Here is an 18,038-nt window from a genome sequence, read left to right as displayed (position 1 = left end):
ATGTCATCATTGGTAAAGGAGGACTTGGAGAAGAAACTGTTTAAGCCACTCTCGCAGAATCTGTACGAGTTTATTGAAATAGAGTTCTCGGTCCAGGACAGGTATTACCTCTGTGTGTCAGGTAATCTGTTCTTTCTGTTATCATTTCAAAACGTAAATAACCCCAAGATGCTTGGGTGATAGAAGGACATTTTTGGGTGTTTATTTTCCTATGCAATAACAGCAGATGTATCTTCTTGTGATAGAACTTAACTATGCGAGGATTAAGAATGTGGATTCTACAGAATTTTTTTAAGTGCTAAAATGGAAGACAAAAAAATATTGTATTAAAAATATTTTGGTTAATTGTTCAGAAATGAAACTGGGTATGTGCTTTTGCTGATTTGATTATTTAGTCTCCAGTCTTTTATTTAATTCACTTGCATGGCATGCAGTTTTCTTGTGTAAGAGCTTGTTTTAAAAAATTCAACGGAGAGCTCTCTCTATATTTTTAAACATATTGGAGAATTGAGTTATACAGCTCTATTTCCAACCAATCTGGACAACTAGGGTTCTCTCTTTTCATGCTAGGAAAGAAAAAAAAAAAAAGACCTTAGATTTTCTTCTGAGGCTTATTTAGACTTCCTGGTGGCTTATTTTGAAAAGAGAAATGATCTTTTAAAAATTCTTTCTCACAGTATGCTCACAGAAACACTATTTTAATGATAGAAATTAGTTCATGAAGATGGAACTTTAAGGAAATGTTCTCTAAACTAATTAAAATATTTTCCCTCATATTTTAAAAATTCATGAAAATTGTCCAAAGGTAGGAATAAGCTTTTGCACTTAATTATGATTTACCTAACCGTAATTTTTGTGCTGAATTTAGACAGAAATTCTTGTGCCATTATTGAATTTAATATAAGCATTTCCTTTTCCCAATCCATGCTTTTTAATAGTTCTCAGGGGCTTCGGAGGAAAGAGCTTAGAAACTCTAAGTTTTCATTGTAGACTTTGCTTTTTAAGGCACACAGTTCAGCATTTTCAGAAAATTTGTTATAACTCCTTTCCGGATAATTTGCATAGAAGAACTTTCAAAAGTTGTCAAGAGGGGCTACTATAAGGGAAGTAGAACATCTTTAGAGAAAGTGCTAAGAACTCTTTAAAATTCTGTAATTCCTAATAAGTATACGAATATTTACTTAATCATAAGAATACTAACATTTATCTAATACGTTACCTAGCATATTTTGCCAAATAAATAAAAAGTGTAAGGCTTAGCATATCAGCAAGGTACAAAACTTAAAATCAGTCCGGGAAAAAGAAAGAAATCAAATGGAAAAATGTCAAATGAAACAATTTTAGAAACTGTGTTATATACAAACGATCAGATCACTATGTCTCAAAGCATCTTGACTTAATATATTAGAGAATATGCTCATTCCAACATGAAAATTTAATAATTTTATACGTATTATAATCCTACTTTATAAAGCTAATTACTCATCACATAACATTAGTGTATATGTGTTTTTTAAGAAACTTATAAAAAATAGAACAATCAATAATGCATATTTATTTACCAGGCATTATTTACATCTAATTTACCACATGTATCTTAATGCCCGCCTCCAACTATATAATTAACTTGTTCTATCTGGCATGGGAAAAGAAAAACACTCCTAGAATTAAATTTTTGGAAATGGATGTAATTTTTCCCCAATATCCTCAAGTTCTGAGAAAGACACTATGGGCTGGGGTCACCTGCTGTCTGTTTTCATAAATGACATGAATCCTTTTAACCAGGATTGGAACAACAAGGGGTTGGCATTGTTAACATGTGTGAAGGCAACTGCTTTAGGGTTCAATGTTTTCACCTGGACAATGGCCACATAAAGTAGGTGATCACTTTCATTAGTAAAATTCAATGATTCTGTCATGTTAGAAGCAAAGGAAAAACAAGGTTCTCTTAGATGTGAGAAAGAGAAGACAATATTGTGATATTCCAGGTAAAAGTTAACATTATAAGTCATGTTCATTCACCAACTTTATGACTCTTCTACATATCACATCCATCAACTTGAGAGCACTTTCCCCAAATTTGGCATCTCTTTATGACAATTTCGAATGCAATTAGACAGAACAGTAATTTAAAATAAAGTCAGGGTGATGCTTGCTAGTCCTAAATCTTTGACTATGCTTTACTTAGAAAATCTCCATTGATAGGAATCAAGCAGGCCATATCTCAACTGTTGAGGCAGGTAACTCCAGGTTTTGAATGTTGGCCACCTTCTGGGAGTAGGGAGACATATAGTTATGATTTCCTCTTTATATCCTACAATCCAGCAGTTCTAAATTTGTGAGAATCAAGTCTAGAGTAGTTAAATCCCATCATGCATTTCTCAAATTAAAGAAGATATGTTTAAATAAGTTAAACTTTCTATTTATCCAATCAGAGTCTGGCTTTTGCAGGGGTCTCACAACCAGATGATTGTGATTTACTGATAACAATCAGTTATCAGTTGATAACTTACTTGGTCAATGTCAAAAAGCAGATGTCTTAAATCCTGTCTCCCTCTCTGAAGTTTGCTAGGATTTACATTGGGGATTTCCTGGCACCTCTGTCTCCTCCCACATCAGGGTTTACATGGTCATTTCTCCTTGAAATTAGCTTCCCCTAGCCTAGACCATCATTATCCCTGGCTGTTAAAAGCGGCAACTTCTTAGGAAGGAGGGAGGAGCTCTATAAAGTACGGAAAAAGAAACAGACAAGTCAGTTGTGCAGTGATGAGAATGCAAATGAGTTAAAGAAATTCTGAAGGACTTGAAATCGTATGTAAAGTGATTATGGCTGATTGGATGGGAAGTAGCAGGGCATGGTGGAATGGACTTTGGAAGGCTAGGAGTCCGACACAGCTGGTGTGAAACATGACTCTGCTTTGCCCACCTGCCAGCTGTGATATATGGGGCAACGCTGCGGCCTCGGTGTTGACCTCTCTGAACCAGAAATAATAACATTTACATCTACACATAGTGCTCTCCTCTTAAATCCTAACTAGGGGGAAAAAATGATGAATTCTACTTCAAATAGGGCTAGAATTTTATTCCAAATTGGAAGGTGGGGTTATATTGTTAAAATTACAGAAAAGAATGTATCTATTGTGAAAACATACGCTGAAGTATTTATGTATAAATAGTATATGCTGTAAATAAATATTTATAATAAAAATAAAATATACAGTAAACATATGGAAGTATTTATATTTTATAAATAAAAATTGTATACATATTCAGATACAGATTTAAGTATTCACATATATTTAGAAAAACATTCTCCATTCACAGGTAATTCATTTGAAAATAAATGGCATTTGCTAGAATTATGAAGATGGTATGCATAAATTCTCCATACCTATTACATGTTGATGCCAAAAAAGAACTTCTCTGTGAACCAGAGAATTGAATAATTTTGTGAAATCATTTATACTGTTCACAAAAAGAGTGTTAAATAAGTTAACAAGAAAAGGAAACAAAATACTAGAGACTGGGTGGCTTATAAACAACAAACATTTAGTTCTCACAGTTCTGGAGTCTGGGAAGTCCAAGAACATGGTGCCTGCAGATTCGGTGTCTGGTGGGGATCTGCGTCCTCATAGACCACCTTTTTCTCCCTCTAACCTTGCAGGGTGGAAAGGGCAAGGGAGCTCTCTGGGGTCTTTTTAGAGGGACACTAATCCCATTCATGAGGGCTCTGCCTTCATGACCTAATCACCTCTGAAAGACCCCACTTCCTACTACCATAACCTTGGGGGTTAGGATTTCAACATAGGAATTGAGGGGAAGGAGGGACAAACATTAAACCTAGAGTACCCAGTATTGCCCCAAAATCGATTTGATTAAAATATTTCTAGAAAAATTATTTGAAAGTTACTTTTTTGATGAAATCAGTAATAGCATTCTCAACAACCTCAAGACATCACCAATACATTGAAACATTTTCACTGAGGCTTCTTGTCTTTGATATCTCATGGTAGTTTTTCCCTATTACTTAATTTCAATGATGAAAACAATTATGTAACACTGGGATTGTAAAATGACAGTGGTTTATGTATTTAAAGTTTTTCTGTGCAGTTTACTCGTGAGCTACTGTTTTTCCTGTTCTGCCAAATTATATTGGTTCACTTGGCCAATCTTCTTTCCACTTAGCCTCATGAATAATAGTGACTATTTCACCATGATAATAGAGGCAGTTATTAACAACAATGTTTATTTTGAAATTAAAAGTGAAGATAAGTTGTTAGCATGAAGTTAAGATGGTTGTTCTGAAAATGCTAACTAAAATAGTGAAACTGGAGCAGGTTCATTCTGAAAGTCCCTGGGTCTATAGATATCACTAAATCATAATTAGCGGCACATCTGATGTTACGGAAACCAACTCTGTTAACATTTTGACTATACAAACAAAATTCTGTTTTAAGACAATGTGATGTTTCCACTTTGCCACTGCCTTAATGTGAATACGGCCATTTAATTTTAGCTAGCAGCAGAACACAAGTATGGAACTTAGGGATTGGGTCCACTCCAGCCTGATCAGACTTTGACTCTTGGCTAAAGACAGTTCTTGGAAACTCCTTGGCTACAGAGGAGACTATTTTGCCAAATTGAGGAGGTTGTACCATCTCTGTGCTGCATCACTATATCAAAAGGTTAACTTTTAAAGCGTGCATTTTATTTTCTTAGTTTGTTATTAGTGGGACAGTGACCATTAATGTAAGAAAACTTGATGACTGGTAGATCCTACCTTCTTAACATCTCTTTCTTCATTCCCTCCCTCCCACCCATCCTTTACAGAAGTGCCTGAGAAAACTTTCTAAAATGTAAAGCTCAGCCTGACCATTCACTTAAAGTCCTTCAGCAACAACACTCCTCACCCTCATCAATCTCCCCAAAAACAGAGCTTTCAGGATAATATTTGAACTCCTTAGCGTAGCATTCTAGACCATTCAGGAACCAGCTCCTGACTACCCTGCTTCCTACCACCTATTCACCCCTACCCTTCATGCCAGCAATACTAAATGCCTGTAAGGACTCAAAAGATTCAAGTATTTTACGCTTTTGTCCACATGCTGTTCCAGAACTCCCTTTACCCCTTTCTTCATTCGGCTAACTCCCATGGTCCTTTACAACACAGATAACCTCCTTCAAGAAGCTCTCTCTGACCCCTAGTGGGATGAAGATGTCCCTTCTCCATGTTCCTATAAGACCCTGTCCATGCCTCATCCACAGCACTTGATCGTGTGTTTTCTCTCTGAAACCCCACTCTCTGTAATCTCAGCAGGAGCAGGAACAGTGCCATAGGGGAATGCACTTTTTCAATGCCTAGCCCAGGGCTTTGTACAAAAGGGGCACTCAAATACTTATCAAATTAATGAAACAAATCAGTGGGTCTACAGTCAATTAGCTGGTTATCATAACATGTAGATGAGGCAGTGAAATTTGCTTCAAATGATATTTTTATACAGTATCCAGTTATTTCTCCCCATCCTCTCCCACTTCCTAAGTCACCAGTGAGACAGCTAGCCAGAACAAGAACATTATTATTTGGTTCTGAGGTAGAGCCTTTGTCTGGACAGACAATTACCTCCTAGGGGAAGGAACTGCCTCCAAAATCTTGTCCTAAGTAAGTATGACAGAATCAACCATGCTTCCACTTCAACACACCAGCCTAATGGCTTCTTTTCTCTTTTCCTTTCCTCTTCCCAAAGCTAACATCTAGACCAGTGGAAGTGGACCTTTTTTAGGGTTGGAGAAGTATACACGGGCAGAAACCCACCAAATTTTGCACAGTTTCAGGAGACTCACAGGCTCTGAGCCAGTTTTCTTACCCAGGGTTAAGATCTTCCACACTAGGTCCCCTCCAGGACGTGCCCCTCAATCACTCCTTTTGTCCTCAAAATATGCCATCACTCCTCTTCCAGACTCTTGGAATATGTGATCTAAATCATAGCCTTTATTCTCTTATCTCTCTTTCTAAACCCTACCTAACATGAGAACTGGCACATAGTACGCCCTCAGTATAGTTAGTCCATGAAGGAGCCCTCTACAAGCTGTTTTCTGCCCTCCCCATTCTAGAGAAACTGCCCTCAGGGAAGAAATCAATGATCTTCCCCAAGTCAGATTCCGTGCCAGGACTGAACAAAGTTACCCAACAATGTAACTTCATGGGATTGTCTCCAGCTCTTGAAATTCTCTGTCCTCTTGATTTCCACAGATTGCACTGTTGGGCTTGTCTCTTTTCTGCCGGTCCCTTCTTAGACCTCTCTGCTGGCACCTTTTTTATTCTCTACTCTGTTTCACCTCTTTCCTCTGCTCTTTTCCCTATAAACCTAGTTTCGGAAGCCTGTCCCCACAGAAAAATCCCAAGTCTGTACCTTCATTCCTAAACTATAAATTTCCATCATCTCCTTCTCTTCTGAGATAGTTTATGGAGCTCATCTGTACATCAAAGACTAAATCCACTATTCCGCCCAACCATGCTTACGTATTTGGTTTCCATCCAGTGGTGTGAATGCCTCATTTAAAATCTAACTTAGATTTACCACCTCTATTTCCATTGCCTACATCCTACGCCTAGTTCCAACAAAAGCCTCATAAACAAAACAAAACAAAAACGGAAACAATTACTATAAACCAGGCACTACCCTAAGTCATTTATATACTTTAATCTTTATACCCTATGGGTTTGTATCACTCTGATGTCCACTTTACAACATGAGAAAACTGAGGTTTAATCTCTCTAGAGATTAAATAATGAGATTACAGACCACACTGTAAGAAGTGGTGTCATGATTTGAATCTGGAATGTTTAATGCCAGAGCCCACTAAGACACACTGCCTCTTCTAGGGACCTCCAGTTCTTCTTTCTTTTCTTCTTCAGTGTATCCTGGGCATCACTGATTCCAGAAAAATACTCCTTCAACAGGGCACCACTGTATTAGTCTCCTGTTCAAGGAGGAAAGAGACTTACTGAATATGTATTACAGTATGAGCTTTCACTGAACTGACATAGTGCCCTCTTCTTAGATTTGTCAACCTGCTCAGACTCCCTTCTCTGGGAGACTGAGCTCAGCTCCATCATGAAGTCTAAGCTCAACTGTTTGCCTTAATTTCAGTATCACCTGCACTTACAGAGGATAACTACTCCCTTCACCAGTCCCAACTCTGGAGCCCTTACTGTCCAGGCCAGATTCCAATCCCTCCCATCAGAGGGGGGTTGAGACACCATGAGTCCACAGTGGTTTCTGTCACTTTTCAAAACATATTCACAACCTGGTTAACCTTGTTGTCCACCATATCCTAACACCAATCAATCTATACAATCCACTGTCTCTAATCCTACCCGGTGAAGTTCAGGGTCTATTGTCTACTCATTTTGTCATACTGTCCTTCACCTAGAAATGCCGTCAGTATCATCCTTGCCTTTATTAATTTTAAAGCTCTATCTCCAATTCTATTTCTTCCATAATTGTTTCCTTTATTCGAATCCTCTCCCTTCTTAGAACTTCTGTTAAACATATAGTCTGTTCCATATTGCTTATCTATCCCTATGATTATATTGTAATATATTGTTTTAATCTTCTTAACTCGGAGGTCATGCCAAAGTGATGCTTTCCAGAACCAGAAGAGAGTCTTCTCCAAAGACAAATTCCAGTCTCATTCTTAGAAGACAGAACCAGCTTGTAACTCTCCAAGTGACATCATCCACCTTGAAAGTTTAAGATATTCAGTTACCACTGCCACCTCTTTATAATATACCTGTATACATTCATATTATATATTTTATGTGACACATGTGTGTTAGCCTTGTCTCTTCAACAAAACCATAAGTTTCCAGAGGGCAGGGACCATGTCTCATACTTGTACCCCCTGTGGCATTTGTAATAGTTCTATCAGGCAAATAGTGGATACCCAGTAAATACTCCCTTGGGAATTCATTGATAACTTTCAGTCCAGGAACTCTAACGTCAAATGTTGATTCTTCTAATGTGTTCATATGAGACCAAACACAATGATTTTAAGACGAGGAAATTATTTCCCTCATGTTGTTCACATAAAATAAGCAATGATTTTCCCATACCTTTCAAAGTATAGAACTAAAGTTTTTTGTCTCGATGGCACATTTTGAATACTAGGATTTTGGATACACACTACGGAGGATTAAAAATCTCAAACGATACCAAATAGGTCAGTAGTTGCTGTTTTGCAAGCACTCTTACATCAAAAATCTCACAGCAACTTAAAAAAATAAAAGTGTGCACAAGTATTTGCATGGTCAGTCTTCAACAGTGGGTTGCTGTGTGAGCAGAACTGTTTACTTTCCTGTGCTCATTTTCTTATATTGTCATAAATTAAAATTCCAACTTGTTCTGGTAAACACTTTGGCACTGACTGTATGCTCACACTAAGCCTCCTATTTCCTGCCCTGAGTTGAACTCTATCCTCCACCACAAAGCTCAGAGCTGAAAGCACAGAGCTCGGTGTTCTATCTGACAGACATTACCGCGGCTGTATGTGACCACAATTGCAGCAAAAATAAAGTTAACACACTGAGGAAATTTGAGGGCATACTCATGAAGCTTCAGATACCTCAGGGTTCATAACTGGGGTGCAGATACAATGTATGTTCAAGCTTATTATAGGAAAAGGAGATTCATAAATACTGAAAAATATGATGATGAATAATTTATTATATTCTAAGAGTCTAGGTAAACGAAGTGTTTTTCTGTCCTACAGTGACCAAAAATGAAGAAGTAAAAATAATTATGGTGAAACACTACAGAATAGGTTTAGATGAAAAATATGAAGTAACCAAAAAGTGGTCTTTGAACGATCTGCGGATGATCGATGGAAAAGAAGCAGATACAGTAAGTGTTGTTTTGTAAGGGAGATATGGGATCAATATGCTGGAGACCTTTATGGTTAATATCTTACTTCATATATTTTTGGCATGTACTGACAGTTAAAATGACATATTATGCTTAAGTGGTACAGTTTACTGGGATGATCTACTGGTTTGTTTGTTCTGTTTTTATGAGTTTAAATTTGAATTTTTTCGATTAGAGTTAAAACATCTTTCCCAAGGTCTTCTTAACAGGTTAAACACAATCTTCCAGCCAGTTATGAAACTTTAAATATCTGATGCTTCCACCACCACTCTCTTCCCAGCCCAGTTTCCTCCATAATTTGTGGGGATTCCTTTCATCATCTTCTTCAGATTTTACTGTCAGTTAGCAGCTTGATCCTCTGGAAGGATCAATAACCCTTGGAAATCCTACAACCTCAGTGTTGAAAGTGGGGAAAGGGTGTGTACTTTAATCTCTTGTGTGACCACTTGAAAGTGGTTTTCCCAGTCTCTCCTTGAACTCTTCTACTGATGGAGAACTTATTACCACATGAGTAAATCCATTCTACTTCCATATTAACATCCTTTATTTTTACATGTCCCACTTATGTTTAACTAAAATCTCCTTCACTATAACATCCACCCATCAGTCCTAGCATCGTCATTTGAACCAACCAGAACAAACCCAATCCTTCTTTCACATAGCAGCCTTTCCAATGTTTGAAGACACTAATAAGGTTCCCTCAAGTTTTCTCTTTTCTGGGTTAAATGTAACCATTTCATTCTTTAAATAATGTTCATATGAAGATCAAATAAGTTAATATGACAGGTTATACAAACACAAAGAGGTCATAGCGCTGTTATTTTCTCCCATGACATTGCTGCAACACCCTTCACTATGCAATCTCTTCTCCTCTGGAATGTTTCAGCTTTTCCAGAATTAAATACAATACTTTAGAATTAGCGTGACCAATTTGTATTTCCTTTGATCTGGATTCTTATTTCTAGTAAACACTCAACTGAGACCTCAGGTCTTTGGGGCATGAATTGCCATTTACCCTGATCTGCCGCACCTGCCACGCACATGGAATAAAATCTAGATAAAAGCCCTTCATGATCTGGCTTCTTTATATCTGGTCATTTCTCCTAAAACTTTATACAGCAAAGGTGCTTTAATACTCTCGGGACTTAGAAAGCTCAGTCACCTCCATCCCTCACCCCATTCTCAGATTCCCCATGGAGTAAAGTCCTACTCTTGTCCCCCTGCCCTATAACCCCATTGCACAGTGGATGTAAATAATCCAACAAACTGCAACTGTTGGTTTACTCTGTCTCCCCTCTGGATAAAAAACTGTAACCATTCCTTTTCATCTTTTATTGTAGCCTTCTGCCTGGCAGTTATCAGGGACTCAATAAATATTTCTGTTATTGTTGGATGAGTTAGAATTTAAGCTCATTTTTTCTTAATCTGATTAAATGCCATATTCTTAGGTTGGCCTATTGTTCCTACCTATCAAATCTTCTAATATTTTGATTTTTTAATATTCACTATAGTATGCTGCAGATTTAATGCGCACAGCATTTAGGACTTCATTCAAGTCAATAATAAAAATGATGAAGCAGGCAGGGCTAAGTGCATACCTCTAGGTAATTGATAGGTTACCACTACTACTACTATTATTACCACTACTAGTAGTACTGCTACCTGCTACCATCTCACACTCAGTAAACTCTTACCAGATGACAGGAACCACAAAAAGCTCTTTCCATATGTAACTTCAAATAATTGTTACAAAAATCCCATGAATTAGATTCTATCATTACTCCTGATTTACAGATGAGGAAAATGAGACATAAAGAGATTAACTGACTTGCCTAAGGTCAAATAACTACTCTAGAGATGGAACTAGACTTTACCTCCAAATCTATCAATTTGTCTTCTTTGGACTGGTTGTTTATCATCTCTACAAATTTGTGTATTCAGTCACTCACTGAGAATTTATGGTATACCAGGCTCTGCTAGGCTCTGAGGATACAGTGGTAAGTTAGATGGACACAAGCTCTTAATTCTGCCACTTAATTCTGCCTTATTAATTATCTAGTCTGAATATCTAAATTTTTCCCTTAAGATCTTTACTGAAATCAATATATGTTATCTGCTATTATCTTATCACCTAGGAATCCTACTTTTAAAATTTGGTGTGTTTGGCATGACTTCTTGGTGAAGACATGCTGGATTTCATTGCTTTCTGTCCTAAGTAATCACATAGCATTTTTCTGACATTATATTCTACCTAAATGTTCAACACTTAGGAAATAGTTAAATATATTTTTTCATGTCATTATGCTGGAACATTACATGGTCATTAAAAGTCATGTTTCCAAAAGAATACCTCAGAACACAATTGTTCACCATTTAATACGTTTTTTAAAAGTCAGCTGAATACAAAACTTTTCTATAATATTATCTCATTTTACATATTTAATTTATCATAGTATTGAAAATTGAAAGCTGAACCTTAAATTTTAATACAAAAAAATGTATGTGGTATGTAAATGTATATATGAAACTAACCAGTACTTCAACAATAATTATCTCTGTGTCATAGGAGTACAAATTTTTAAAGTATTTTCTTCTATATACTTTTAGGTATTTGCCAAAATTTCTATACTGCATTGAATTTTATCACAAGTCAGTGTCAAGTTCACTAATCTGTAGTTTCAAGAATTAATCATGCCCACCTCTTTTTTTGACCATTTTCTTAATTTTTTCTCAAGTCCTCAAGTGAATATACAATTTATTTAACATTCAAACTTCATTAAGACATGTGCAATATGGCAATTTTACTGGGGGTTTAACCCTATCTAGGATGATTGCTTGCTGGGGCTTAGCAACAGGGTCCAACTTAGCACTAATTAAATACTTTATTGAATAAATATAATGCCAAACAAAATGCATTCAAATGCTTTCTAAAAAAAATCAATTTTAAAGGTCTTTCTATTCAGGCTAATGACAAACACAATAAAGGTAGATATGCTAGTTTAACATAATTGGCTGATTTTATACAGCCAATTATACAGCACTTATATCTTTTAGTCTGCAAGTATATTATTAAATGATAGAGAACATCTAATACAACCATTTCTACAGAACTAGGAAATAAATTTCTAAGAAAGAAAGATTTTACAGACCCCATCTTTTATACCCACCCCAAGAGTAATACCCCAAATGTTACTAATGTCATAATTATTTTCTATAAGCTTGGTCAGTGCCTGGGGATGTATTAATCAAGCCTGTCAGCTTAGATTCATTGGAAGCAGCTAGCTCTGCTCTATTTTCTCCTCACCTTTCTGGCCTTTAATTCCATCTCTATGTTGTTAATTATTCCCTTTCCCATTTGAAGATTGTTATCTTTCATAGTGAACTAGATACAAAAGGGAAATTGAGTATTTCTATTTTTCTGATCACTTTAGGGCCTAAAATATTAAACTGCCAGAAGAAAACCTATAATATCCAAAGAGTAGTTCTTTTAAATATTTCTTTTCTGTGGATGAAGTAAAAATATCTCAGTTGTTCTGGGAATTTCCACTTGTCCTGCCTCTTGTAATTGAATCCTCAGGAGTCAGCATATATTATATTTTTCTCGATAGCAATGATACAGTTTTAAATAGAGCTATTTCAAGCCAAAAGTTGTCAACTTTAAAATGGAATGGAATTGAAATTGAAGTCAATTTATAAAGCAGAAATCAGAATGACTGGGGATTTGGAGACTGACGTGGTGCAACAGAAGAGAGAATGATGTAGCAGGAAATGGGGTTGGGCTGAGTGAGAGCTTAGTCCTTGTCTTGGCTCTGCCAATAACTACATGTGTGACCTGGGCTTCACCCCTCTGGAAACTATTATTCACTATTACATTACATTATATTATATTTAATCTACTATAAACAAGGGATTACTGAATGAACAATGAGATTCCCTTTTAGCTCTATCAAAAGAAAGAAAGAGAGAGGAAGGAGGAGACAGAGGGAGAGAGGAAGGAAGGAAGGAAGGGAGCGAGGGCGGGAGGGAGGAAGGAAGGAAGGGACAGATGGACGAACTTGTATTCTATGTTCATACCTGCTTAGGTTTCAATTATCAGGCTAATGGAAAAACTTAATCCTCTCCAAGTATCTCAAAAGAACAAAGGATATTTTCTACATGATAAGGAGTAAATGTTTCTGTGAGGAAACTACATAAGGAGTATGCTTAGTATCTGGTGATGGAATGGGTGTGATTTCCTTTCATTGAGATTCTCTAAAGAACTGTCCTTCAATCTGCAATCATGACAGCTAGGAAACATTTTGCAAGGTGTGACTAGAGAACATTGTACTTAAAATCACAACATCCTTGTACATTCTTTTTCTTAAAGTATTGTTTTGTTTTTTAAAAATTTTAATAGTGTAAAGCAAGGTGATATTAACACCAGTATCACAATCTTTGGGGACAGATTTGGGAAAAGGAATTATCATTCATTAAGCTCCACACTAGTATCACAGTTTAAATGATTAATCTCATACAAACTTCATAGCCACCCTATCCAAAAAGTGAAGGCCAAATATAATACGTGCCCTGCCCATGGTTACATCAGAGTCAAAATGGTTGGCTAACTCCAAAACCCTTGTTCTTTTTCCTGTCTCCTCTAAGAATTTTCCTATTTGAAAAAGAAATTGCAAATACATAAGTTCTTATATACAAACTTTACACACCTCATGGTAAAAAGTCATTAATACTTTTGCTTGGTCTGGTCTCTCTGCCTCTTTAACATTTAGGGCAATGTTTACCTCCACTTCTCTTTTTATAGGATGACTTCAGATCAGTTCAACACACATTTGTTGAGTGGATACACAAAAGATAAATAACTGAAAACCTCTGCCTTCAAAGAGAGTTAGGAGTCAGGCAGATAATGAATGCGAAAGCATTTTGTAAACTGAAAAGCACTTTATAAATGCAAGGCACAGTTGTTACTGCTATTAGTAACAGTAGCAATGATTATTATTTTAACATGTAGGACCTAGGTCAGGTTTGATGCCTACTTTTCCCTGAAACATCTCCACTAGAAGTATACAGCCTAGAGCAATCCAGTGAGTCAGTCTTTAGTAAATTGTCAGTTTCAGTCAAATGATTTAATGATCCTTGCTATTAACTTTAAAAGTAATTCCTTGCTATTAACTTCAAAGCCAGCAAGTTGGTGATCTGTTGTATGCCAAAGGCTGCTTAGCCATTCTGTATTTCCCCCTTCTACTATTGAAATAGCACAAGGGACCGACCTCCTAGTAGAGAAAAGGAGAAACCTTTTCTCTCCTGTGGAAGTCTATAATTGGGTTTATTCTTTTCTTCCATCCCCATCCATCCTCTCAAATTCACTGCCCTGGGAAGACTTGGTAACTGCACATTTTGACACATATTTATTTGCATAATTGAAAAATCACAGATGCTTCAAAAATAATCTTTCTTATTGTTCTTTATAGAAGCAACATGTTTGAAACAGGTAGTTTTGGAAAGCTCATTTGTAGATTTTGGGAAAATGTTTGATACTGATACTTTACAATCAATACAACAATCAATATGAGAGAATCCAGGAAATCTAGCTACTTTCCTGGCTACAAACTAAATCATGTCTCTCTTTTTCTTCTAGGACAATCCATTTTTTGATCTGCACTTCAAGAAAGTGTACACTTTGGAAGCATATAGTTGTGCTTCCAAATATGCCTTTGTTCGAACTGTAAACAAGCTGAATCATGCATACCTTAAGAAGGACTTACGGATCGTGAACTTTGATTCTACTTACATTAATGATGATTCCATTTGGTCCTCCAACAACAAGGATTGCTTGGTCCTTATGAGAATATGCTTTTATGCTTTCAGTCTAGTGTGCTTTTCCCTGTGTCCCCTGTCACTCTGAATATGTATACCATGTTCCTTCATCAGTGTTCTATGAAAATGGTTCCCTAAGTAAATAGTGATAGTCATGATTTTGTTTTTTCCCTTTATCAGTGACTACTATTCATATGAAAATAAAGTGATGCTTTGTGAATTGCAGTGAAATGTGTTTCGATGCATTCATTCAATATTCTGGACTTTTGCCTATGGTATCTTTGGAAGGAGTTGGATGGTTTTGCCTAAACTAGTATTCTACTAAGGGGTATCAAAAATTATCTTGAAAGGTCTAAATAAGTGGAAATACATCCTGTTTTCACGGACAGGAAGATTTAATATTGTCAAGATGTCAGTACTACCCAAAGTGATCTGCAGATCAATATAATCCCTATCAAAATTCCAATGGCTTTTTTTGTAGGAATGGAAAAGTCAATAGTCAAATGCGTATGGAGCTGCAAGGGACCCCACATAGACAAACGATCTTGAAAAAGAAGTACAAAGTTGGAGGACTCACACCTCCCAATTTCAAAACTTACTACAAAGGTATAATGATCAAAGCAGTATAGTACTGGCATAAAGACAGACATACAGATGAATGGAATAGAACTGAGAGTTCAGAAATAAACTCATACATCTATGGTCAACTGATTTTTGGAAAGGATGCCAAGTTCATTCAAAGGAGAAAAAATAATCTCTTATTATTAGTGCTGGGACAACTGGATATCTACATGCAAAAGAAAGAAACTGAACCCCTTTCTTACAGCATACACAAATATCCTTAAAATGGATTAAAGGTGTGAATGTAAAACCTGAAAGCATTAAACTCCTAGAAGAACACATAGGGGTAAATCTTCGGGACCTTAGATTTGGCAATGGATTTTTATGACATCAAAAGGAAGAGCAACAAAAGAAAAATTAGATAAATTGGACTTCAACAGAGTTACTTTTGCATCAAAGAACATTATCAAGAAAGTGAAAAACAGACCTACAGAATGAAAGAAAACATTTGCAAATTGTATATCTGATAAAGGTTTAATGTAAAGAACTCCTACAACTCAGTAACAAAAAGACAAACACCTAATTCAAAGATAGACAAGAAATTTGAATAGACATCTCTGCAAAGTATACAGTAAGCACAAGAAAAGAAACTCAGCATCATTAGTCATTAGGGAAATGCAAATCAAAACCAAAATGTAACCCCCTTCACACCTACTAGGATGGCTATTTTTAAAAAATACAGAAAACAAGAAGTGTTGGCAAAGATGTGGAGAAACTGAAACCCTTATACATTGCTTATGGGAATGTAAAATGGTATAGCATGGTGGAAAACAGTTTGACTTGTCCTCAAAAAGCTAAACATGGAATTACCAAACAACCCAGCAATTTCACTCCTAGGTATATACCCAGAGGAATTGAAAGCAAGGAGTTGAATAGATGTTTGTACACCAATAATCATTGCAGCATTATTCCCAGTAGCCGAAATATGGAAACAATGCAAGTGTCCATCAACAGATGAATGGATATACAAAATGTGATATATCCGTACAGTGGAATACTATTCTGCCATAAAAAGCAATGAAGTTCTGATACATGCTACAACATTGATGAACATCAAAAATACGTGAAGTAAAATAAACCAGATACAAAAGGACAAATATTGTATGCTTTCACTTATATGAAATATATAGACTAGGCAAAATCAGAGACAGAAAGTAGATTAGCAGTTACCAGGGGCTGGGAGGAAGAAAAACTGGGGAGTTATTACTGAATGGTTATAGAGTTTCTGTTTGGGGTGATGAAAAAGTTTTGGAAATAGTTGGTGGTGATGGTTGCACAACACTGTGAATGTAATTAATGCTGCTGAATTATACATCTTTAAATGGTTAAAATGGCAAATTTAATGTTATATATATTATACCATAATTTTTAAAAACAATGTAATATGTTAGAAATAATTGAATTGTACACTTTAAATTGGTGAATTGCATGGTGTGTGAATTATACATCAATAAAAATGTTAACAAGAAAAAAAGGACTACTTTAAATCTACTAGAAGAAAACATGGGTGAATTTTTTTATAAACTGAGAGTGGGGAAAACTCCTAGCTATCACTCAAATCTAGAAACAATGAAGAAAAATGATTAATTTAACTACATCAATATAAGAAGCCTTTGCATGAAAAGAAAAACTATATTCAATCAAATGACAAACTGGAAAAAGTGCAAGTTATGTAGCAATACATTTATACCTTTCATATACAGATTGCTCCTAAAATTGAAGAGTTAAAAAAACTAACTGCAATTTGCTGAAAAATTAGTAAAAGATACATACATAGAAAAAGAATTGCAAATGACACTTAAACATATAAGATGCTTAACCTTGCCCATAATAGGAGAAATACCAATTAAATATACAGTGTGATCCTGTTTCTTACCTCTCTATTGGAAAAAATTCAAAACTTTGACAATATTCCATTGGGAATGGGAAAACAGTTCCCCTCATTCGCGGCTGTTGGAAATGCAAGAGAGTACAAATCTGATAGGAGAGGAATTTGAGAATATCTTGCAGAACTATGTATACATTTACTCTTTTATATGGAAATTTTATTTTATTTCTAGGACTCAAAGGCATCCCAAAGGTACTTTGGCAAAGATACAGAATGACAAATGCATAAGGCACGTGACATTGTTTGCAAGAGTGAAATATTTCAAATAGTCCGAATATCCATCTTTAGAGGAAGAGGCCTGATTGGAGGTCATTGGCATGGGGGAGGTGTTGGCGGGCTAACAAGAAGCCAAGCATACTAGGTGATTGGTTAAAGGTATGTATATGGCTTTCTCTATAGTTGGTCCTAAGTCAGAAGTGGGGGCCAAAATCAGGGAAGCTGGGTTATTAATCAAGTCCTGGTCATTTGGGGCCCATTACTACAGGGGCTATTATTAGGCTTTCTAGATTGGTTGCTACAGATAGTAGTTTGACTTCCTGGACTGGTTACTGAACATACTAGTATGGCTTCCTCAGCTGGTTGCTGCAGGTGGTGGGGCAGAGTTCTATTTTTATATATAATCTGGCCATTGTCCATTTGTATATTCAGAAATATCTTGTTTATGGTGATGGTTACATGACTGTATACACTTGTCAAAATCCATCGAACCTAAAAGCATATCCAAAAGCTTAATTGTTAGTAATATTGGTAGTGTTATTTTGACAGTATCATAGGAGTGTGAGTACTGTAAGATT

General features: G+C 36.1%; 1 protein-coding gene across 1 annotated transcript; it reads left to right on the top strand.

Annotated features, from left to right (window-relative positions):
* Window positions 1-14,823, top strand: EXOC1L (exocyst complex component 1 like). Its single transcript, XM_060011742.1, has 3 exons — window positions 1-121; window positions 8,773-8,903; window positions 14,557-14,823. Exons 1-3 carry the CDS (start codon window positions 1-3, stop codon window positions 14,821-14,823), a joined length of 519 nt encoding a protein of 172 aa, XP_059867725.1.
* The last annotated feature ends 3,215 nt before the right edge of the window (window positions 14,824-18,038 follow it).

Source organism: Delphinus delphis, chromosome 5, assembly GCF_949987515.2.
Source record: "Delphinus delphis chromosome 5, mDelDel1.2, whole genome shotgun sequence".
Taxonomy (NCBI): Eukaryota; Metazoa; Chordata; class Mammalia; order Artiodactyla; family Delphinidae; genus Delphinus; species Delphinus delphis.
The sequence above is the reverse complement of the archived record's forward strand: the minus strand, read 5'-3'. Positions and strand labels throughout refer to the sequence as shown.

Bases quoted from the DNA above. Each gene is read 5' to 3' on its own strand.
- EXOC1L (XM_060011742.1), top strand. From the start codon at position 1: ATGTCATCATTGGTAAAGGAGGACTTGGAGAAGAAACTGTTTAAGCCA. The intron at 122-8,772 runs GTAATCTGTTCT...TCTGTCCTACAG, and splicing joins GTATTACCTCTGTGTGTCAG to TGACCAAAAATGAAGAAGTA. The intron at 8,904-14,556 runs GTAAGTGTTGTT...TTTTTCTTCTAG, and splicing joins ATGGAAAAGAAGCAGATACA to GACAATCCATTTTTTGATCT.